This window comes from Giraffa tippelskirchi, chromosome 12 (assembly GCF_054371585.1).
Source record: "Giraffa tippelskirchi isolate mGirTip1 chromosome 12, T2T-mGirTip1v1.2.pri, whole genome shotgun sequence".
In the NCBI taxonomy this organism is placed as follows: domain Eukaryota; kingdom Metazoa; phylum Chordata; class Mammalia; order Artiodactyla; family Giraffidae; genus Giraffa; species Giraffa tippelskirchi.
In genome coordinates, this window is record NC_137286.1 from 1,689,447 (window position 1) to 1,713,118 (window position 23,672).

Consider the following 23,672-nt stretch of genomic DNA (forward strand, 5'->3'; position numbering starts at 1 on the left):
GGCTGGCGTCTCTGCCCCATGGTCTGACCTAACTCGGGTGCCCCCTCCTCCCTGCCTGCCCTGGGTCAGCCCCCACAGGGCGGGGAGCCAAGAGGCTGTGCCCCAGCCTGCCGGCCCTCCGGGGCCCTGCTCCTACAGGCTCAACTCACCAGGGGTGACTCAGAGCGCCCCGGGACAGCATGCTCCCCTTTGATGAAATCCAGATCCCTTCACACCCAGGACAAGCCCGTCAGCCACGGGGGACTGCGTCTCAGCTCCCACAGCCGGTGGAGGGGGGGGTGTCCCTGCAGGGCCCAGCCTGCTGGGGGCGCAGACCTGGTTTCTGGGCAGTGGGGATGGGGGATGAGACCCCACACTCAGGACTCTGAACACCCACTGCTCTGCTGGGGAGCGGTGGGCAGGGGGTGCTCAAGGTGGGACCCACGGGGGCCGTGTGGGTACCTCCGCATGGTCCGGTTGTGAAGGGAAGACTTCCTGCACACACAGTTCTCCTTGTTCTCAGGGGACACCTCCCCCAGGAAGCCTGCCTCGATGCCCCCACACTCAGCTTCCCCAAACCCTGTGCTTCCCGTTACCACGGGAACCCCTCTCTGCCCTGAGCTTACATGGCTGTGCCCCACCCCGAAGGGGCTCTGCAGGGCAGGTAGGTATTGGCCCAGGCCTAGGACCCAGGGGAAGCTGAGGATGGGGCCTTGAGGGCGGGAATGAGAGACTGGATGAGTGGGTGAGTGAAGGAGGGACCCAGCCCCTCCGAATCCCAGAGCCCTTTCCAAGGTTCACAGGCCCTGCTCACTGATTCACGTGAACAGAAAGGAAAATATTTGCCTTTTTACAAAGAAAAATTGCCTCTTCCAAACAGGAAGGTAATTTCACAGGCAGTTGGCCTTGACGGTGAGGCCTTTACTCACCCCCAGGAGACACAGGGCCTGTTCGGATGTGAGTGGGGGTCAGTTACCACCTTCCGACCTGGGCCGTCAGGAGGCTGGAGGACTGGGCTGCGCCCCGCACACCTGGCCTGCTTCCACCCCTGGGAGGGGCCCATCAGGGTCCAACGGTGCAGGGCGGCTAAGGGGGCGCTGGACACCCCCAAGGCGGAGGCCCAGGGTCCCAGCAGCCCTGACCATTGCGTGTCTGCCTGCCTGCATTCTCATGTCACCTGGGACCTTCAACCCGAGGCTCCCAGGCTCCTCGCCAGCCCTGCGGGTGAGGGACACCTCTCTGCAGAGCCCCGCTGGCCGGGAGCCTCTGGGCAGCACCATCCCTCCCTGGGCCCCTCCCGAGGCCGTCCAGGCAGACATGGGGGAGGGGGCGCCTCTGAGGCTGCAGCGGAGCAGGTCGGGGGGTGCCTGGGAGCGTCTCCCGGAGGGAACCCATCACTGCCCCCGCGAAGGGGGCTCACAGCCGTCCTTCCCATGTTGTCAAGCTTCAGGGGTCCAGGGGGTGACCCCACCGTATCCCGCCTCTAGCTTCAGGGGTCCAGGAGGGGTCCCCACCATATCCCACCTCTAGCTTCAGGGGTCCAGGGGGGTGACCCCACCGTATCCCACCTCTAGCTTCAGGGGTCCAGGAGGGGTCCCCACCGTATCCCACCTCTAGCTTCAGGGGTCCGGGGGGTGACCCCACCGTATCCCGCCTCTAGCTTCAGGGGTCCGGGGGGTGACCCCACCGTATCCCGCCTCTAGCTTCAGGGGTCCGGGGGGTGACCCCACCGTATCCCGCCTCTAGTTTCAGGGGTCCAGGAGGGGTCCCCACCGTATCCCGCCTCTAGCTTCAGGGGTCCGGGAGGGGACCCCACAGTCTCCCACCTCTAGCTTCAGGCGTCCAGGGGGTGACCCCGCCATATCCCACCTCTAGCTTCAGGGGTCCGGGAGGACACCCCACCGTATCCCACCTCTAGCTTCAGGGGTCCAGGAGGGGACCCCACCATATCCCACCTTTAGCTTCAGGGGTCCAGGAGGGGACCCCACCGTATCTCACCTCTAGCTTCAGGGGTCTGGGGGGGACCCCACCATATCCCATCCCAGAAAGGCCCAGAGGAGGGTGTGCGGGAGGGGAGACTGCAGAGACAGGAGGACATTACACAGCGGTGGTGGTGGGGTGGACTCCAAAGGGGGAGTCAAGTCACCAGGGCCCCCAGGGAAGCGGAATTATGGAGGCGGCCTGTGCCTACCCTGTGCCTGCCCCCTGGGGGGGCATCACGCGGCGCTCTCGTTGCCGCTGCGGCTGCAGTGGCCAAGCTGCCCACCCGGGCCCGGCAGGGTGTGCGGGGTGCCAGGCCTCATCCGCGCATCCTATTCTGCCTCCACTCGGCAGACACCAGCCTCCTACTCAACCCTCAAAGCCCGCCTCTGTGCCATCAGCGCTGTGGGCGACTCTGCTTGGCCCCTTCAAAGACTGCACCCTGCCCCCGACCAACGGGAAGCTTCCAGGGGGCAGGGTACCGGCTGGGGGTCAGCTTTGTCCCCCAGGGGCCCACGATGGGGCACAGAGCGTGCCCTCAGCTCATTCCTGAGTTCCCCTCACCCGGGGATCCAGGAGCTCCTCACCTCCAGGGGACTCCGGAAAAGTGCAACCCCAACACAGAACAAAGAAGGGCATGTAAAGCTGAAACCACCCCCTCTCAGGCCAATGGTGAAGCATCCGCAGCCCCAAGGAGCAGAGGATCTCAGGCCCAAATCAGGTGCAAGCCCGGGGCGGTGTTCCCAGCCGCAACACCCACCCCCGGACTGGGCGGGGGTGTCCAACAGGCTGGCAGTAAGGACAGCCGGCAATGCCCCCCGCCCCCTAACCCTCCCCCCCACCGCCTGTTTCTATGGTAACTTCCCAAGGTCGGCAGAGGCAGCCTAGCTCGCTGGAGACAAAAGGAGCGCCCGTCCCGCGGGCCCTGGGTCGCTAAGGAGCCAGGGTGGCCCCGGACCCCCAGGGCGGGTCTTGCTCCCCAGGGGCCGTCAGGCTAGCAATCCTCCAGTAAGCGCGGCCTGGAGGGGCATGGCCACTGCCCCAAAGGCCAGGCATCCAGATTGGCCCCTCCACGGGGCTCCTGGGCCCACAGGGCAGGACCCTCCAACCCGGCAGCAGGAGGCCCAGCCCGGCATCTCGTTCCCACCGGGGGTTGTGGGCCTGCACGTGTGCCCACCGGCCCAGCGCCCCCCTCCAACCTCCCAGTGAGGCCCACAGCCCCGGGCCCTGCTGATAAGACACGGGCTCCTGAGACACAGGGACGAGCTTATCACGCCTGCAGGGGCTGCTGATGGGACAGTGACCTGCGGGGCCAGCCATCACGACTCATCGCCACCAACATACCTCAGGACCCCCAACCGTGGTGGGCGCTGGGCACCCAAGGGCACCACCCGGAGAGGCATGGGTGGAGGAGGGACCCCTGCTCCCACATCCACCCTTCCCCTCCCAAGCCACAGGCCTCGTCCACGCCAGCTGACCGCCCAGGGCCTGAAGCCTGCAGGGCCACGTGAGGCACCCTGGGGGGTGCGAGGGTCAGCAGACACGGGGCTCGGGCCTGGGATGGGGGGACCTGCCCGGCTCGTGGGTGGTGGATCTGAAGCACGGCCGTGAGACAATGTGCCAGGAGACAGGAGCCGGCGCGGGGGTGCGGCCCCCAGGACACCCTCCCCAGCTCACACCAACCTCCCCGATGGCCCAGGGATGCTCCCTCGGGCCTGTTCCACCCTGTGCCCCCAGCTGCAGGGACAGCTGCCTTGAGGCCTGCCTGCCCCTGCCCCCCGTCCATGTCACCCGGCCCCCGCCACCAGCACCAGCCCAGGACTGCCGGGGTTCATCCACCAGCCACGGCTGAGGTCCTCCCGCCATCAGCTTGCTACACCTCCCAGGAAGCGCCCCCTGACAAACAAGGAAACCGAGGCACAGAGGGCCCAGAAACTGAAGTGACCTGCCCAAGACCACCCAGCTGGGAAGGGCAGAGACTGCGTGGAACCCCGCCCTTGGCTGCACCCCACGCCAGGTGAGAGGCTTCCGGACATGCGGTTGACACGGTGCCCCCAGAGGTCCCAAGGCCCCCCTCCACTCGGCTGGACGGCAGGCAGGCCACAGCCCTCCCCGGAGAGGCCCGCAGGCCGCCAGGCCCCGGGCCCGAGGGCCGCAACAGGCCACCCCCAGGCCAGGCCCAGGCCCCCAGGAGGACGTACCTGAGGAAGAAGGAGGCTGCAGCTGACGGACCCATGGAGCCCCCCGGGGGAGCACCCGGGGCGGGGCTGACCAGGCCCCATGTCCTCGACGTGCCATCAGAGCCCACAGGAGGGGGCCCATCCCGGACCGTGTCCGCCACCGCCACGGCGGCCACGGCTGCTTCAGCCTGGAGGGAAGGAGGGGCCAGTGTGAGGCTCGGGCGCCCGCCCCTCGCCAGGGAGCCAGGGGGCAGACCCCCGCCCCCCAGAGACCAGCATGCTCCCTGGACCCCACGCACACGGGACCACCAGCTTGGGGCCCCGTGGAGGAGAGGTGGGCACAGTGCCCCTCGCCCGGAGGCCTGACTCCCCCCCCCACTTCAAGCTCCAGAATCGCAGGGACCACGTGGTCAGGCAGATGGACAGGGACCCTCCGTCACCCCCGGGTCGGCCGGCTGGGGGCACCCAGAAGCACGCTTAGAGAAGAAACCATAATAAATATTTGTCAGGAGCACTAATTACCCCGTGTATGATAATGTATGATCTTCCTGTCATCTGAAATACTACTCTGGCATTTCCAGCTAATTAGCTAAAATAAATTCCAGAAAGGGAGACAGCCTCATAACACAGCACAAATGTAATTAACTGCTCCCCAGGACAGCGCTGGCCAACTGGAGATCCGGCCACCATATATTACATTTATGCACACGTGTCGGGCGCTGGACCCCCCAGTGGGACCTGGCCTCAGGTGGGTGGACATGGCCCCCTGGAAGGGGAGGGAAGCGGCCTGCCTCAGCCCGGCCACTCCAGCCCCAGCCCCTCCCCAAGGGCCCCAGCCTCTAGGGCTCCCCAGGCACCATGGCCCAGTCCCTGGGGCTCCTGGCTACACTTGGCCCCGAGCACGGTCACAACCATCGTCTGAGGCGTCCCCTCTGCTTGGCCTGGCAGAGGACAGGGGTCTGTCTGGTGACCCTGGAGGTGAGGAGCCCAAGTAGCAGCCACACTCTAGAGGGCCCAGCGTCCTCGGGGTCTCCCAAGTGACACGGCCACAGGCCAAGGTGACACTTCAGCAGAATAAACCCCCATGGGCCTCAAGAGGAACGTCCCGGCAGGAAGTCCAGCCACCTCCCCACAGGACACCCCTCACCATGGTGGAGGATCTCAGCACCACCCCCAGCCCACAGTCAGCACCAGCTCCCAATACCTCCCCTGGGACACAGCAAAACCACATCTGCAAAGGAAGTTCAAAGGGAGCCCCAGAGCTTAGGCTGGAAGGAAGCCCAGCATCCCACCCTCACCCCCACAGCACCAGCAGCTCCCCCAAGGCTGCAAGGACAGGTCCCAACCTGGAACGGCCCAGGCCCCCACCAGGCCCTGTGCTAGCGCACCACATCCTGCCACCTGTCCTGTGTCTGCCTACAGGGCAGGAACTCCTATGCATCCCTCAGAACCCAACACAGCCAGCCCTCTCCTTCTCTAGGCCACTCCCTGTGCCTGCCCTGGCCTCCCGCAGCCCTGAGACCTCCCCCTGCTTCTCCCAGTCTTCCCAAGGCTGCCACTCACAGAAACACCGGGTCACGCTCAGCTACTCAGCACTGCATTCCCCCAGCACCCCCAGCGTGCACAAGTACTCAGCACCGCATCCCCCAGTACCCCAGCGTGCATGAGTACTCAGCACTGTGTTCCCCCAGCACCCCAGCTCGCACGGGCACCTAGTACATGCCGGGAATTCGAAGGCCCAGAGGAAGCCTGCGCCTGCCTGGTCTCCTCCACACCCCTGGGACCCTGCCCGGCACACAGTAGCTGTTTGATATACCTGCCCTCCAGGAGCGCACAGCCTGGCATGAGACACGCAGTGCCCATAGCCAGGAGGTGAGCCCCGTGCCCCAGGGGGAGGAGGCTGCAGGCACAGAGGGGTACCCGCTCCTGGGGAACATTCCCGAGGAGGGGGTCAGCCAGGCCCAGACCTGGGCCACCGGATACTGTTTCTCCTCCTCCAGGCGGTGCTGGGGCTCAAGGCAAATGAGTGACGCGGGGCAACTGAAGCGCCAGGGACCTGGGCACAGCCTGGCTCCCCTGCAGCCTCCCAGGGCTCCATTAAGCACGTCCTGGCCTCAAATGTCAGTCCCCTTCTGTCACCTAACAGACGTGCTCCCCATGACAGGTCTAAACTCCGTCGAGCAGAGTGCTGGAGAACCAGACTGATGTTAATAGCTGCGTCATCCCTAGGGCCTGGGCCAAGTCTGGTTGAGGGCCCCCTGCAAGCAGCACAGAGTGGCGGGTCCCGAGGCTCACCCCCACAGCACCCCGGTACCTGCTGCTCCAAGCGGCCCGAGGTGTGCGCCCCACCCAGCAGCCTAGGCCCGCCCAGCCACGCTGCCCCGCACGACCACCTGGACGGTGGCCACGGCCCCGAGGGCCCCTCCACTCACCCCCGTGGGGCCCGAGCCAGCCCACCTCCCACGCCTGCATCTCTGCCTCCAGCCGGAACGTCCGGCCCCATGAGCAACAGTGCAGGCCACGCGGCGTGCCTGCGGCCGGCTGGGCCCCACACTGACCTGTCAGGGGTCCCGCACACGCCGCGGCTCCGCCGGCCGGTGAGCTGCCGACACCCGGCTCCGGCCACCGGGAGGCCGCTGCCAGTTCCTGCCGGAAGCAGAGCCCGGACGCGCCAAAAGAAGCCAGAGGGCAGGGGAGGGCGGCAGGGAGGGCGGAGGGGAAGACCACACACACACACGGGGACAGCAGACAGGGGGCCGGGGCGGGCGGGCAGGCGGCCGGACAGAAAGCGTGATGGAGGCGCCAGGGCAGCAACGAAAGAAAAGCGTGAAGAGAGGAGAGCGTGAGGGGGGCCCGCCGTCTCGGGAGGCCCCCACGGGAGGCCCCCGTCTCTGCGGGGTGCCCGCCACCGGGCGCTGGGGTTCCACCGAGAGGCAAACAGACCACCCACTCCTCAGGAGCCCTCCGAGCCTGAATTCCACATCGGCAAGATCGTGGCCCAGGAAAGACAGTGCTCCCCAGCTCCCTCGGGGGCTATTTCGTGCCAAAAGGTGGGGAGGGCAGAGGAAGGGTCGGCCACGGGGCACAGAGCTGCAGCTGGCCCTGCAGGGGGCACGGCAGCAGGGCTCAGTGGGCCTGCGCTCGACACCAGGGCCCCCCTCAGAGCCCTGCCTGGTCACCCCAGGGCCCCAGGCTCGGCCTGTCCCTCCCCCAGCTCACAGAAGCAGGCTCGCGTGGAAGTGTGGGGGCATCTGGTCCAACCTCTACTCCTCGGGGGGTAAACTGCAGCTCAGAGGGGCCACCCGTGACCGTCGGCCAGCTCAGAGGGACAAAGCTCCCCCCACCCCACACCATTCTCACCACGTCCCCAAGGACAGGTGGGCACCCACCAGGAACCCGGCCAGGGTTCACAGGAAGTGGGGGCGGCAAGCCAGCTGGCACAGGGGCAGCAGGAGCAAGGTCCCCAAGCCAGTGCCAGCCTACCTCCATAAACAGAAGAAAATCCTCGCTCCACCAAAACAACCTCACCTCCCCCTCAGAGCAGCACCTCCTCCAGGAAGCCCTCCATCCTCCCTGTAGAGCCTGCACTGCTCCAGCCCCCGTGGCTGACTGCGAATCCTCTGCTCCAGGTATTCTTCCCTGAACTGGGAGCCCAGGACACTGGGTGGGGCCTGGCCCATGTCTACAAGACTACGGAGGGTTCGCGAAGACTCCCTGGCAGGGAAATGAGGTGGCTGCACCTTTCACCGCGTTACTGAGCCCCACCCTCAGTGGCCTCAGGCTATGCTACCTCTAGCCGACTTGTGGGGTCAGGAGGCCAAAGCCACAATCTCCAGGCATCTGGCTGTAAAGGGACCGCAGGTGTCCTGTGAACATCTGACAGGGCCCTGCACTCCTAGGGGAGACCCCACGGTTCACAGTGGTGTTCCTGTGCGGCCGGCCTGGGCAGAGCACCTGGGGGGTCCCACGGGCACCTCCCACCCCCAGGGCGGCAAAGCTGCTGGAAAGAGACTGCCTGACTGTCTCCCTGGGCGGCCCCCGCCACCGGGAATCACCACTGGACACTCAGAAGCTGGATGACCCGGACAGGGCTGAGCTCTGCACTGCAGACGGGGGCGTGGGCTGCAGTCTCGATCATAGCGTGCCTGGCTGACACGGGGCCCTCTAGACGGCCACATGCACAGAAGGACCCCTGGCAGTCCATGGGGCAGGCACCTAGAACACGTCAGACCCTCACTGCCCACCTGACCGGCTCAGACCCATAGCTGCCTGGAGACAGTCACGGCCGGGGTGGGGGGTGTGGGGTTGCGGTTGATGGGCTGTGGCCGGGATTCATAGCATGTCCCTCCAGAAGTATTTAATTCTACAGCCTAACACGCAGTGTTTGAACACTCCAGGGCCACCTCTAATGATCAATGCCCAGGTTCAGGGGAAATTACCTCATCTCAGTCCTAAAGTTCTATTTATGGTTCTAATAATCTCTCTATTGATCACCAGGACTGTTGTCTAATTATAAATCCATTCCCACCCACCCTGAACGCAATCAATGCACACATAAAACCAAGAGCGAGCCTTAAATGCTCACGTTTTATGATGTGCAGGCCGCCAGGAGGGCTGCCCCAGCAAAAGCCCAGTGACCCCCCCAACCCAGGCACAGGGAGGCAAACAGACCACCAACTGGGCTGTGCCAACCTGCCCTCTCCCACCGCCAGCTCACCCCCTCCTCTGCCTCCTGGGGGTCTCTCTCTACTTGCAAGGCTGCGTTCAGCTCCCTCCCCAGGTAAGGAGCCCCCTGGCTGTTCTCACACACCTCTGGCAGAGCCCACCATCTCTGACACTTACCCCACGCCCAGCTCAATACCACCTCCTCCAGGAAGCCGCCCAGCTCTCTGGAGCTCTCGCGGCACATTCCTCCCAGGCAGCCCAGCTCTCGGGCCAGGAGGCACCACGGGACTGCGTGGCAGAGGCTGCCTCCCTCTCCCTGGTCTCACTCCGGGACTCAGCGAATGGAGGAGTCAGACGCAATGAGGCCACACCCAGGGTGCACCAGTCACACCGATCGAAGGCTAGTTCGGAACCAGAAGCTCTTCCTGGAAGCCCCGTGCGCCCCCAGCTACCAAGGGCCAGGGAGGGCCCCAGGACAGGGCAGCCTCAGACAGACTGGCCGCAGCAGCGAGTGCCTGGGGGCCGGCTCCCAGCTCAGGCAGGATCTCGTCAAAGGCCACAGTGAAGGCGGCAACGTCCGGCCGGCACAGCTCAGCGCCTTCAGAAGGGCCAGCAAGCCCAGACGGGGGCCGGCCAGGGTCTACCCTGCAGCAGGGGCTGTGTGGGACTTGGTCCCAAGAGCTGGGGGCCCTTTCCGGGGCCTCCACCCCCCACAGCCCCGCGGGGGACACAGGGATCCCAGGAGGTGTCTGTCTGATGCTGTTTCAGAGACACCCACCGGCGAGACGGTGCAGCTCGCTCTGGGGCGACTGGGAGGTTTCCACGGCCACTTCCAATCTGATCTCCTGTCCCTGGGGCTCCACCGGGGGCAGAGACACAGCCACAAACACCCGTGTGGGCTCTGGGCTGACCACCCTCAGCTCTGTCTCCTGATGAGGCCTCCAGGCCGCTACACGGACCCTGCCCTCCGCTGGGAGGGCTCCTCCTCCCTTGTTCGCTTTACGAGGGTCGGCTGGGCCCTGGGTCTCAGCCCCTAGCTGAGCAGCTGGCGCAGCTGAGGCACCCTCACCCCATCATGTAGGGTGAGGCCCTCTGGAGAAACACCCTCCCAGCCCTCAGCTGGCCCCGTGTACCACCAAACCCAAACCAAGCCCCCAGCATCCCAGGAAACCCCCGTTCTACAACCCATCTTCTCCTGCCCCCCATCCTGCTACCCCTCCTCCTAGATGGGAATCTGGGGGTCACAGAGGACACTGGGGGGAAACTCCCACCAGTCCAGCCCTGTGACCCGCGGGGGTGAGGACCAAGCTCCACCCTCCAGAGTGGGGTCTCCTCAGATCGTGGGCCCCCCCGAGCGCACGCAGTCCCCCTGGTGCCCAGAGCTGGCTCCACGAGGCCATTCCACGCCTGTGGGTGACACCCGGCCGCCCCAGGAGGGGGGCCCTGGAGGGCGGGGGGGAGAGGGGCGTCCCGGGAGGACGCCAGGGAGGAAGAGGGGGAGGCCCCGGGTCAGCCTCCCGTTACACCCCTGGTTCCGGCACCTGTCCACGGGGCAGCTGTGTCCCGAGGGCCGCGTGTGCTCCAAGCAGCAGAGCCTGGATGGGCAGAACCAGAGGAGATGGCGGACGGCGGCCTGACCTCCTCCCAGGGGGCTGCAGGCCCTTCCGCCAACCCCTGGTGCCACAGGGGGTCTCAGAGAGACCAGACCACCTCAACCGTGTGCTGTGTGGGGCAGGAGCGATGCTCCAGGAGATGGGCGAGGGCCCTGCCCCCCGTGACCTTGCCCACGCACCTGACACAGGCCGTGGGAAGGTCTGGGGCCTCCCCCAACACGCACAGCCCCCCTGCCCTCGCGGAAACCGCACCGGGGGGCCCCCATCTGCACCTGGGCACTCAGCCCGGCGGAGTCCAGCCCTGCCCAGTGTCCCAGGGGCCCCCAGCCCACCGCACCCAGGGCACTCACCAGGCACGTTGGTGGCAGGAAGCTGTTGACCCTGGAGACGCTCCACATGCCCTCCAGGCACTGCTGGGCCTGGATGGTGACCGTGCTCAGGGCCCCGCCCAGGCCGGCAGGCGCCACCGACACCTGGACACTAGGCCCCGAAGGCCAGGCCGGTCCCTTCCTCCTGTCAGGCCCCGCCCGGCCCGACTGCCTCCCCACGGGGCCCGCCTGCGCCGGACCATCCCTCAGGCTGGGGGCGGCACTGGGGCCGGGGGGCGCGAGGCTGGGGCCCCCGTGGGGGCCGTCGGGGTCCTCGCGGCTGGCGGGCGCCTGCAGCAGCTGCAGGGCCTCCCGCGTGAGCTGGGTCAGGTGCGTGGCACAGACATCGCAGCGGCGCTCAGCCTCCGGGCGACATGCAGGCAGCTTGTCCAGAAGCAGAGCCGAGAGGCAGGGGTCCTGGGAGAACAAGAGACAGAGGTGGTCAGGGTCCAGGTGCCAGGACCCACCGCCCAGTCCTCACGTCCACAGCAGCCGCCGCACCATCCCCAGCTGACTAATAAGCCCCCGAACAGTGCTGTCTGCACAAACCCACCAGAAAGTAATCACCAGGGCTTGCGAGGCCCTCGGTGCCCGTGACAGCTGCCCACCTCCTTCCTGGTCATGACCATCCCGCTCTCAGCTAACGAGGCATCCACCGGATCCCGGACGACCCGCCTCCAACAGCCAAGGCTGTGTGCCCAAGAAGCATCCAGGGGGCCGGCAGAAGCAGGGCGGCCACAGCGGGCTGGGGGCAGCTGGTGCCAGGGTCCCAGCTGGAAGCAAATCTGTTCCGAAGCCCATGGAGGAGGGACTGGGGGGTTGGAGACCTCTCCCTGCCTTTGCACTTTCTCTGGCCCTGGTCTGCAGGACCGAGTGGGCAATTCCAGGTCCATAGGAGGATGGAAGCTGGGTGCGGCTGGCAGGAGGCTGACGAGAAGGCCACCACGCTTCACCACAGGTGTGGACTTGGCCCCTGCAGCCCGCCCCCTGCCCTGCACTGAAGCGGACACCTGGGTCTCCCCGTAACTGCAAGCCCAGTATCAGGAGCCTAAGAACAGGAGCCAGGGGAGCCCAGCGGAGGCCCTCACCTAGCTGGAGGGTCAGGGAGGGTTTCCTGGAGGAGGTGACATCTCTGGAAGAAACAAGACGAGGAGGAGGGAACCAGTTCTCAGAAGAAGCCTCACTGGAGGGAAGCTAGTAAGAGCCCCACTCCCGGGGCCCAGGCCCAGCGCCTCAAGAGCCCACCAGGCTCTGCCTCAGCCCCTCCCCGGGGGCAGTCCCACAGGGCTCAGCGTCCGCACTGGGGCCAGCCCCTCAGCATTCGTGCCCGGCCCCAGGGACGAGCCCCAGCCACGTGCGGGGTCGGGACACTCCCTCTGTGACCATCGGTGATGTTCCCACCACCAGCTGACACAGCAAACCCACAAGCGGGCTGGGGTCTCCACTCCGGCAGCTGGTGGGCTCAGCCCTCCGTCACCCCCAGTCTGGACCCACTGAGCATCTGCAGAACGGGGGCCTCCCCCTCCCTGATCACAGCTCCCCCCAAAGGTTCTGGCTCCAGTCCAGCTGCCCGGTTGGCCACAAAAGGGACTATGACATCCTCAAACCCTCAGATGCAAAGGCCGACGGCACCATGCAAACGCGGGTGCCTCAGTCACGCCAGCCAGGCACCCCCGAGCCTGATCTGCACCCGGCCAGACCAGTGTCTACAGAGGGCTTCACGGGGGTGGCAGCTGAGGTAGGGTGGCCTCGCCACGAGGGGACACTCTCTGGTCCAGCATTAGCTGGCCATTGCTCTCTGTGTCCCCAGGACAGGCAGACCTCAGAAATATTTCCGGTTTGGCCCACATCACCATGGTAGAGGGAGTACTGAAATAAATCGAGTCAGGTGACTTTTTTAGTTTCCCAATTTCAGAAGCTTTATGTTCACACTCTGCTGCAGGTTCTTCAGTGTGCAACAGCATCAGCTCTAAGAAAAATAATCCAACACTGAAAACCAACGTGAATTAGACAACAGCGTGGCCAGGAAAACTGCGCTGGCAGACTTCCTCAACGCAGGGTGGCCACAAGTTTGTACAAAGACGCCGTATCCACAAAGCTCGATGAAACGAGGTGAGCCCGTGCCACCCACGCTCCCTGCAGGCTGGGCCACAGAGCTGTCCCCTCACACGGCCCCTGGGGACCAGGTCGCACGAGGGCTGACCCGGCTAGGCCGGCCTTGCCAGCTGCCTGATCCACGGGCCACTCTGGAAGGCCTGGCTTTGCTCCGGCAGGGGCTGGCGGGCCCCAGAGCCTCTGAAGTGCCCGGAGTGCCTGGTCCCAATTAGCAGACACCCCCGCCCCCCGGCTCCCCCGTGGGGCCCCGGAAATGCTTCAGGGACCCCACTCAGGTTGCCCATGGGCCACAGATGGAAGATAGACGCCCCATCCCCAAGCCACACGGGGCTCAGACAGGCCCCGGCTCTCCCCCACCCCCGCCCCCCTGCCCGTTTTTTCCAGACCCGACTGATGACTCTGGTTTTTCCACTCAGCGGGAGGCGGCTAATGGTGGGCTGGCGAGGGGAAGGGAGGGCCGCCTGCTACAGCCATTAACCCGACTTGAAAGGCGGCCCCGCCCCGCCCGCCCCAGGCCCAGCCGCCCATTGTTCTAGGGCCTCTGCCTGCCGTGGGGAGCCTGGGCCCCCAGGGAGCCCACCCTGGAGCCCCCTTCATGTTGGGCTGGCTCGGCAAGCCAACTGCAGGGGCTTTCGTGCTCGTGGAACCCCCCCAGACCACGGACGGTCTCCCCGGAGTTCCCAGGAGGGCTGGCCCCAACTTACCCAGGCCCCGTCCCGTGGCAAAAGCCCCTCTTCCAGCACCGGCGGCCAAGCCCACTCCCCAGGAGACCCTCACCACCATCACTGCAGAGGGCCTGCTGACCCCCCCCAGGCCCCCAGCATGGGGCAGGCCCACCTCTCCAAGCCCTGTAACACACGGGACACCAGCAAGGGGGAGAGGCCCATCTGGGGTGACCACTCGGAGAGCAGGGAGCCCTGAGCCTTTTACCGAGGCCAGGCAGCGTGGGCCGGGCCAGCACGGGGGCCAGAGGGCGGCTCGGGCAGAAGCTGGGCCACCGAGCATCCTGGGACAGGCGCTGCCCTCCGCTCACTAGGACCCACAGCCCACCCCTGGGGAACAGCTTGGCAACCAGCGAGCCTCCAGCGGGACCGCCCCAGAGCAGGCTCCCCGCCCCCAGCACCCTGGCCTGGGGCTCGGGGCTCCCGCGAGGGGGCCTCTCCTGGGGGCGGGTACTGGCCACTCCCAAGATGGGCCTCCTGGACACAGGAAGGCAAGGTGCTGACCCTGGGCGGCCCCCAGGGAGACAAAACCCCTCCTCATCCTCAGCCATCCCCCTGTCCTAGCAGAGCCCAGCACAGCAGGGAGCTGGGGGCAGGCCGGAGGGGCGGCCCACCCTCCCTGGGGCCTGGTCTCCTCCCCCAGCCCTGGGGCAGCTCCTGGCAGCACCCCGGGCCCAGGCCCCCGGGGGTCACAGCCTCAAGTTGCAGAATTTTAACCAACCCCCCACTACACACAAAAGCCCCAGCCAAGGCACCCACCCCTCCCCTCAGGAGCCCCACACCTTCAGAAAGACAGTAATTACCCCGCCACAACATATCACTGTTAATTTCCTCCTTATGGTCTAATTAAACAGATATTTTACTTGCATGTGGAAAATGTTTTTCTTCATTTGATTCAATTTAGCACAGTGTACCACCCACCCTTGCACACTGCCTGGCTTTCAGGGAGTTCCCCCCACTTAAAAATGATCTTGTTTCTGAGGTCTCCAAGCTGCTTTAAGTAATCCTTCCGTTTTCTCCCGTGAGGGAGCCTTGGGGGCAGGGGGGGTGGCGGTGCGCATTGGCCCAACCACAACTGCCAGGACAGGCTGCCCCTGCCCAGGCCGGCCAGGACCACCCAGGAGGTGGACGGGAGTGACCAGCAACTGCCCCCCGCCCCCATGAGCGCCCCACAGGAGGAGCTGGGGGGGTTCGGGTCAGAAAAGCCCCTGGCCTCAGGGCTGTGAGACCACCCTCTCGAGCCCCCATCACCCTGGGTTTTCAGAAGGGGGCCCGGCCCCCACTGGTGGGGCAGCCCAGGACCCAGAGGCCGGGTCTGGATGAGCACCTGAGGCCGCCTCTCAGTCAGGCTCCGCGAGCGGGCGCTGGGCACGGCCCGCCGGCCACAGCCCCCTCCTGCCCACCCCCTTCCCTCCGCAAACAAAGCAGCTGGGCCGTGACCCCGTGTGGCCCCGTTTCCGGAGTTGACAACAGGTCCAGGAAGGGACCCCGGGCCTCCGGGCGCTGCTGTCAAGGACGTGACCAGGTCCCGTGCAGCCGGGCAGGCTGGGGCTGCGGGTCGGGGGCTCAGCTTTCCAGCCACACCCCTCAGCCATCTCGGGTCCTCCCACCGTGGAGCGCCTCACCAGGGGCCTGCCCCCAACCCCAGGCCCTGCCGCCAGCTGGGTCCAGGGGGAGACCTGAGCCTCCGTTTGCCACCCTGACCTTCAGGCCTGTAGTTCCAAGGCCCCGAGTTGGCGCTGGAGGAGGGGCGGGGGGGCACAGCCTGGCCCATCCAGCGCTGCCCAGCACCCATCCCCAAGGCCCTGTGCCAGGCGCCGGCCAGCTGGGCAGCTCGGGGTACACACTGGCTCATTGAGACCTCCTCCCCTCAATGGCCTCCCTGTCCTCCACTCGGTGGGTGCCCGGGGGGCCAGAGGCCAGACGGGCAGGAGGGTCCGGGCGGGCAAGGGTAACGAAGAAGCAGCTCCGTCAGGACCTCGGCTGCTGGGGTGGGGAGGGGGCGGTGGGCAGGGTGCCTGGAGCCCAGCTGGACGCGGCCTTCAGTCCAACTGTCCACCCCAGGCTTGGGCACCGCGGTGGACGTTAGTCTCATCATCTGGACCACCGGGCGATAGAGTGCCTCCACGGGCCACCTGGACCCACCCAGGGTGGGGTGTGCCGCCCCCCACAAGCCCAGCTACGGCCCGGGCCCCCCAACACCACTCAGGGGGTCTGAGGGCCACGGCTGGGCACCTGACCCTCCCCACCAGCCACCCCTCAGGGAGGACAGGCACCCGGCAGCCCAGGCCTCCCACAGGCCACATGCCCTGGCTGCAGGGTGCCCTCAGGGCTCCAGGGTGACCAGCCTCCTAGGCGCCACCTCCTAGGAACCACCCTATCCATGGCTACTTTACAGACGGAAGCTCAGAGACACTGAGATACTGAGCCCAGGCTGCACAGCCTGGGGAAGAGGCCTGGGGCTTAGAGTGTGGGCCACATGGGAAGGGGCGGGGCCAAGGACAAGGGCCCCGGGGAGGAGAGCGGGGGTCTGTGTCTGGGTCAAGGGCAGCCACGGAGCGGGTCAAGCTGAGAGGGCTTCCGGAGGGTCCCTCGGGTTTCGAAAAGGCCAGGCGTGTGGGGCTGGCGGGAGGGTTCCAGGAGGCGAAGTTGGGGGCGGCCTTGCACCGAGGCCGTGGGGGGCGAACGGGGCTGGGGCGCCTAGGACGAGACCCTCAGGGAGGAGCAGGCCTGGGGCAGGCCCACCCAGAAACAGAGCGCCGGCCCGCACCATCATATGGGGTCAGAGAGCAGCGGGGCCGGGACAGCCCCCACGAGGCGGGCACGGTGGGGCTGGGACAGCCCTCCGAGGCGGGCACTGGGCCAAGGAGGACTCTAAGTCTGCTGGCCCCGGGCCAGTGTAGCCCCCATGGCCGAAGCCAGGGAAGCTGCCCAGGGCGGGGATCAGACCAGACCGGGCCAGGGAGCCACCCAGAGGGCCAGGAACCCTGCAGTCCACGCGGGTCCCTCAGCCACAAGACGTGGCACCAGAAGTGAAAGCGCCCCCTCACCCAGAGGGGACCAGAGGGCCACGCGGCCAAGGACGCTGTGCCCAGACGGGGAGGGCCTGCCAGGGAGCGGCCACACCACAGACCGGGAGAGTGTCTCGTCAGCCCCACGTCCACCCAGCGGAAAGGGGGACCACGGAGGCCAGGACTCAGGGTGGACGCCGGGGGGCAGCTCCCAGAGGCCAGGCCTCCCAGCCTGGCTGCTTCTAGAAACCTGACAGGAGACCACCTGGCCCTGACCACCACCACCCAGCCCAGGCTTCCCAGCCCCAGGGAGCAGACACGTGGGTGCCTGCTGGGGGTCCGCTGGACTCGCCCCGCCTGAGGGACGCCAGACCCGCTCCCGCCTGAGGGACGCCAGACCCGCTTCTGTTCTGTTTATTTACTCACATCCTGCATCTCCTTGCACACAAACTGCGGTGGCTTCCAGGAACTAGTTGGCATGAATTGGAAGCAAAACCACGTGGCTCATGACCATTCATGTTAGAACAAGCAGGAGCGACCAGTTCTGACAGACATGTGAGAAAAGGCCCGTGTGACAGGCGGGAGCTGAAGAGTGCATTTGCTGTGAGCTTCCTGGCAGGCAAAGGAAAAAGAAAACTAGATGTTTCTCGCCATTTAAGACAAGAACCAGCTCTTCCGACTTCCAGACACAAGATTCCTTCGGGACACCTGACGGGGCCTTGAACAGGCCCCAGTGAAAGTGAAAGTGTCAGTCCCTCAGCCGTGTCCCACTCTTTGTGACCCCGTGGACTGTAGCCCGTCTGGCTCCTCTGTCCATGGAATTCTCCGGGCAAGAATACACTCACCCCGTGACCCCCATCTCAGACCAACACGAGCCCCCAGCAAGGCTCTGAGCAGCTGAGAGGCAGGGCTGAGCCCTGGCCCCCGGCTCAGCAGAGGGGCAGTGACCACCGCACGCTACCCTGCTGGCCCCACCGCTGACCGCGGCTGGACTCCTCTCAGGAAGCTCCCTCCTGCAAGACACAAAGCCCCCTCAACAGACCCCGGCCCCCGAAACCCCATCCCCGCTTTAGAGGGCAAGTGCTCATGACCCAAAGCTCAGTCTCGCCCCACAGCCTGCCCTCACCCCCCAAACCCCAGACAAGCAAGGACACAGGACGGACACACAGAGCCCGCCATTCCATCACGGGGCCAGAGGAAGCCCCCAGAGAGAGCAGGAGACGCCAGCTAGACCACCATTCATCCAGGGAGCAGGGGCCGCCCAGGCTCGGGCCCTGGAGTGGCCAGGAGCCTCCAGGTCCCATGGCCTGCTCCCTCCCCAGCTGAGTCACCAGGCCCCTGCCAGCTGGGAGGGTGCCCGGCAGCCAGCCCCAGGGAGCACCGCCCCCGACACCGCCCCGCTGCCCTGGGGCCTGCCAACACCCAGCTCAGCTGGAGAACTCTGCTGACGCCAGGTGCCCCGCCCCAGGGAGCCCTCGGAAGCTGGTGGGGCTCTGCCAGGCTTCAGACAGCGCGGGGGGCCGGATCCAGGGATCTGACCCCAGGCAGCAAACACTTAGCACCAGCTGGGCCTCGCCCCAGCCCGCCCCAGAGCCCACCACTGCACACCAGTGTGGTCACAGCTGGGGGCCGTGGGGACAGGTCACACAGAGGCCCGCCACCCCCGAGCCAGTGTGGAACGGTGTCCAGGGTGGACAGGTCTTCCCAGACAGAGGTGGAAGGGTCTCCAGGCCTCCAATCTTAGAAACCTGGCCACGTCACCCCAGGCCGTGCACGGGACAAGCCCACAGCCTCCTTGGCAGCCTTCAGACTCGATGTCCAGCTCGGGAAAAACACGAAACAGTGCTGGGACCGCAGAGCCGGGTGGCGGTTCTGGAATCCGCAGGGCCGGGGAGGACAAGACGCCCCTGCCTGGGTGAGTGAGAGATTCACGAGCGTGAAAGGATTGATCCCGTTCCCCCGTCGGGGCGATAATCCACTCAGCCCCACAGTGACACGGGGAAGTCACGGTTCCCGAGTCGCCTCCTCGGCATGGCACATCTGGGTGGCAGCTGGAGCGGACCCCCAAGCAGGAGCCCCCCCGGCAGCCGGGGCCCACGGTCCTCCTGGGACACTCGTCGGGGCAGGGCTGGGCCCAGGGTCCAGCTCAGCAGCCCTGCAGGCGAACCTAGCCAGGATGGGGGGGACACTCGGGGCCCTCCGTCATTCAGCAAACTGCTCTGGGGGACCCGGCCCCGTGCCTGCCCTGACACAGCCCTCGGCCTGGGAGAGGGACACTGGCCGTAGAGACCACGAAGCGGCCGCGTGGAGGAAACGGGGGTGGTGGGAAGCAGAGAGGATGAACGTGGTCTGCGGGAACCCGGGGACCAATTTTCCAGGGAGGACGGGGCCTCGGTTCTGACCCCAGACATGGAGTGGCCAGTGCTAAGCTGGAGGGCACTCGGTTGTGGCCGAGGAGGAAGGCCCAGCTTCGGGCCCTGGTTGGAGGGTGGTGCCGGGAGCCTGCAGCAGAGGCCGCTCAGAGGCAGGGGCAGGGAGAACAGGGCACCGCCTGGGCAGGAGGGGGTGCTGGGGAGGAGCAGCCAATGGAGACCACGGGACGTTCCGAACCGCATGGCTCCGGGCCCCGCAGGGCCCCAGGGGTCACTCAGAAACGAGGCCCGGGACCCTGGTGAGCAGAGAGGGGCCTCCACGGGAGCCCAAGGGCCCCAGCCTGGCCCCTCCCTGCCCAGGCCCACCTCCCATCTGGGTTCAGCGGGACAGCCTCCAGGCTCCAACCTGGACGGGCAGAGCATGTTCCCTCCCCCAAGTCCTCAGGGGCACCGGGGCTCAGAGGGGGCGGGGGGCACATCCTATCCGCTCTGGGGAGGAGGTCCCTGGACGGGAACCTCAGTTACCCTCACCGCCCAGATGGAGAAACCGAGGCAGGCACAGGAGAAGGGGGTACAGGCAGCCAGGGAGATGCGGGCTCACCACCCAGGCCACCCAACAGCTGGGCAGCCTCAACCGCCACCCACTGCCGTGGGCACCAAAGACCCAGACACAGCATGACCCGGAGCCCACATCCCAGGAAGAGCACCCAGGTCCGAGGCGTGCAGGCGCATGTTTGCCAGATACAGCCCCACACACCTGGCAAAGGGGTGTAACGGTGGTCCTGGGTGCTGTTGTTCAGTCACTCAGTCGTGTCTGACTCTTTGCAACCCCATGGACCACAGCACGCCAGGCCTCCCTGTCCCTCACCATCTCTCGGAGTTTGCCCAAGTTCATGTCCATTGGGTTGGTGATGTCATCCAACCATCTCATCCCCTGCCGTCCCCTTCTCCTCCCGCCTTCAATCTTTCCCAGCATCAGGGTCTTTCCCAATGAGTCAGGTCTTCGCATCAGGTGGCTGAAGTATCGGTCCCAGGTACAGAGAAGGAAATCGAGGCCACGAGCTCTCAGTGAACCTGCCCGAGGTCCCATAGCAGGGAGCTGTCCGTCCGCTGGCAGGAGGGTGTACAAGAAGCCAGCGAGGGGTCAAGCCCTGGCTGGGATTCCGAGGGCAGGGGACGGGGTGGCTGCAGGCTTGCTGAAAGTTCAAGTCCCTCAACCTTCTCCAGCCTCCGTGCACACCTGAGACCTGGCAGGAACCCCTGAGGCGAGGGCCTCTGGGCCAGGCGGGGGGCCCAGCGGCACCCTCACTCACCCACAGCACCGGGAGCCTAGCAAGCCACCTGCTGCCCTGGGCATCCCCAGATGCCCCGAACATGAGCCTGAGCGAGATGACAGCCAACAAAGGTCTCTGTGAGCTGCTGAGCTGTCCTCACAAGGCGCGTCTCCTCCGGACCAAAAGCAAGAAAGGGCCCCCAGGAAAATTCTAGGAGCCACCTCTGCATTCCAGCGCCTCAGCCTCTGAGCAGAGCCCAGCGCCCCTGGACCGTGGGGCCAGACTTCTGGGAGGACTCGCAGGTGCTCAGCCAGAGCCGATCACCCAGTCCCCCAGCGGCGCGGCCATCACCCAGGGATGCCCTGCCATCCCTCCCACACTGAAAGCAGATGCAGCCATCCGGGCACCACCTGCCCCGCTGCCCTGAGGGAAGCTCTGGGCAGGCCAGGCGAGCTGTCTGCAGGAAGAGACAGAGACCTCCCAGATGAGGGACCCTGAGTCCACCAGTGACCGGGGTGACCTGTAGCTCTCACCACCAGGATCACCTGGCCACCTGCGACCCGCCGGCCACATGTCCAGCACCACCAGGCAAAGCCTGGCTCAGTCACTAAAGCCCCTCCTCTCTCTGGTCTCGTCTGCCCCTAATGGAGGGGCAAGATGGCCCTGTGGCTCTGACAGGCCCCCAGCGTATATCCGCAAACATGTTCTCCTGGGGCCTGAAGGGCTGGTGGTGTGTTTTTAAGCAAACTCAGGCCATCCAGGGCACAGAGCTTGGCAAAACTGCACCCTCCGCTCAAAGGAGCAGATGTGGGAGGTTCCAGCCCCAACCCAGGATAGGCCACAGGTCCCCCCCGACCGCCGAGAGACGGTGCCCAGGACACACACCACGCTCACATTCCCCTCCTGCCCCCTGCCCATGCCCACACTACAGGGAACACGGTTGGACTCCGGGAGGCCAGGGTCTCGCCGAAGACTGCAGACCGCGGGGCCTCCTTGGAAAACTATATTTAGATTCAATGGGGATTATTCGGCCTTACTTCCCAGGACAGCTTTCAGAAAGGCTGCAGGTCAGGCGGGAAGGGCTTCCTCTGGAGACCCCCACCCCCCCACCTTCCCAGGCTGTGCAAACTTCCAGGGTGCATTGTTCCTGGAACAATGGTCCCCCGCTCCTTCCAAGACCAGGGCAAGCCCATTGGCTGCAGATCTCAGCAGGGCCCCGGCCCCTGGCAAACACCTTGGCAGCTGGACGGGAGCCTGGGGGAGCACACGGATGACCATGGCCTCCAGTGGCAGCGCCTCAGAGTGTGTCCCTCACACGACTCTCACCCAAGAGGCAGGAAGGGAGCAGCGAGGGCCCCCTTCACAGCGGCAGGCCCGCCTCTGGCCCTCCAAGCCCTCCTGCCCCAGGTGTGCAGTTTCCAGACACTTGGCTGGGGACCCAGGTGCCCCAAGGGCGACAGTGCACCGGGTGACCTCTTCTGCAGGCAGGGCAGGAGCTGTCCCGCCCAGGGTGGAGGCCCTGCCACCTCCCTCTCTCCCCTCCCCCTCCCACACAGACTGGGTGCCAGCTGCCGCCTGTCTGCAGCGGGAATCCGCCCAGACTCCCTCCGATCAGACCATGGGACCCTCTGAGGATGAAGCCCCCCAGGGGTGTTACAGACGGAAACCGAGGAGGCAGGGGATTGGCCAAAAATCCACGGTGGAGACTTGCGCCTGCCTCCCGCACCTGAGTCTCCCAAGTTCCAGCATGGGCCCTGCCCCGCCCAGGGGACTGGCCGAGGAGGAGTCACTTACCCGGAGGGGTGTCCCAGGCCCGCTGACCAGCTTCCAGGCCTGTCGCTTGAGCTCGGCGAGCTTCGTGTGGCAGTGACGGCACCATCCGCCTCCACCAGCCGAGTGGCCTTGCTCTGCGCCCGGCCCGGCGCCCTCGGGCGCAGGGCGGCTGCCGCATGGGTCCTGCTCCGGCCCGGCGGTCAGCCTCTTGCGGGGGGACACTTCCAGCAGCTGCAGCGGCTCGCGGGCCGGGCCGCCCTCGGCCACCTGCGGTGGGGGAAGGGGACGGTGAGCCTGAGCCGCTGGGCGGCGCCACCCCAGGACCCAGGACCGGCGACTCCAGACCTCAGAGCGCCCCAGCCCGAGTGACGCGATGGACAAAAGTTAGGAGCGCTGGGCGCCGACCTGCAGCCCACCGCGATCTTCCATCCCAGAAGGTCCAGACGGGGCTCCCCCCACCCCAGCAGGAGGCCCGGCGCCACCCGCGCGGTGCTCCAGGCCCCGCCCCCAGGGGACGCCGCGCGGCCACCGCCCGCCCGCCCGCCAGCATCTTCGGGGTCCCGGGATCGGTGCCGCACCGCCCGGCGGCCCGCAGTCGCTCGCCTCCCTCTCGGGCCCTCAGCGTGTACCGCGGATTGCGCCGCGCACAGGGGGCCGCCGCGGCTGCTCATGGCCCGGACGCAGGAAGGGCTGGGCGGACGCTTCGGGGCCACCCGGGCTCTCCAGGGGCGCCGCGGCTACGTGATCCGGCCCAGGGACGCCCCCATGGCCCGTCCGGTCGCTCCAAAGTTCGCGGCGCTGGCGAGTGCAGAACAGAGCTCGGCGGCAGCGGCGGCGGCGGCGGGCGCGCACGGAGGCGAGGGCGGGGCCGGGGCGGGGCCGAGGACTCCGGGGCGGGGCGGGGCGGGGCTCCGGGAGGGCGACCCCCCCCCCCCGCCGCCCAGGCCTTCGCTCCACGGCGCAAGGGGGAAGGGGTCCCGCATCACACGGCGGCCCCACACGCTCCGAGGCCCCCCAACCTGTTAGGCGAGTCTCAGTCCCAGGGAGGGGCGCTGGGGGCCCGCGGTGAGATACCCCGTACACGCGCGCGCGCGCGCCTGACCGCTCCGCTCCCGGGACACTGGGGTCTCCTGGCAGGCACCAACCCACTCGTCACTTTACAGGCGGGGAAACTGAGACCGCCGTGGGGAAGGTCTTGCCCAAGGTCACACACAGAAGTGGAAGGGGATGAGCCCCGGCCCCTGGACTCCCGATCGCTTTCCCCCGAAAATCCAAAGCACTCCGCGTGTCGCCGAGACCACCGCCTGGGTCTGTCGCGCTTGGGTGAGGGTCGCCGCGGTCTGCGCCCCGGAATGTGCGCCGCTCACGCCGGTGCATCTGCTGTGTCTAGGCGTGTCGGCAGACAGCACACGGGGCTTCGCAGCCGCGCGCGTGCAAGAAGGCGAGTGTGCGCGCCGTGCGCCCGAGAAGCGGGAGGAGGTGGCCCCGGGGGTGCGCGCGGGACCTGTTGTCAGCCGGCCTGGCAGATGGGAACTTAGCTGCGGAATTAATTGCCTGTTTGTCTCAGGCTGGGAGGTCGCCTCCCCCGCTCCGGCGACCAGTTGCTCCCGCTCCGGCTCG

General features: G+C 66.6%; 1 protein-coding gene across 3 annotated transcripts in view; it reads right to left on the bottom strand.

The window, feature by feature from the left end:
• Nucleotides 1-22,904, bottom strand: part of KIF26A (kinesin family member 26A) — a 37,751-nt gene extending 14,847 nt beyond the window's left edge. For all 3 annotated transcript variants that reach the window (XR_014070862.1, XM_081548532.1, XM_081548531.1), the window contains exons 1-4: nt 22,682-22,904; nt 22,074-22,319; nt 10,768-11,202; nt 4,161-4,327 (exon numbers count right to left, since the gene is read on the bottom strand). Coding sequence is in view for 2 of the 3 variants with exons in the window: in XM_081548532.1 (XP_081404658.1) it covers nt 4,161-4,327; nt 10,768-11,202; nt 22,074-22,319; nt 22,682-22,723 (890 nt within the window). In the remaining variant the exon portion in view is untranslated. The remainder of the gene's footprint in view (nt 1-4,160; nt 4,328-10,767; nt 11,203-22,073; nt 22,320-22,681) is intronic.
• Nucleotides 22,905-23,672: the final 768 nt, after the last annotated feature.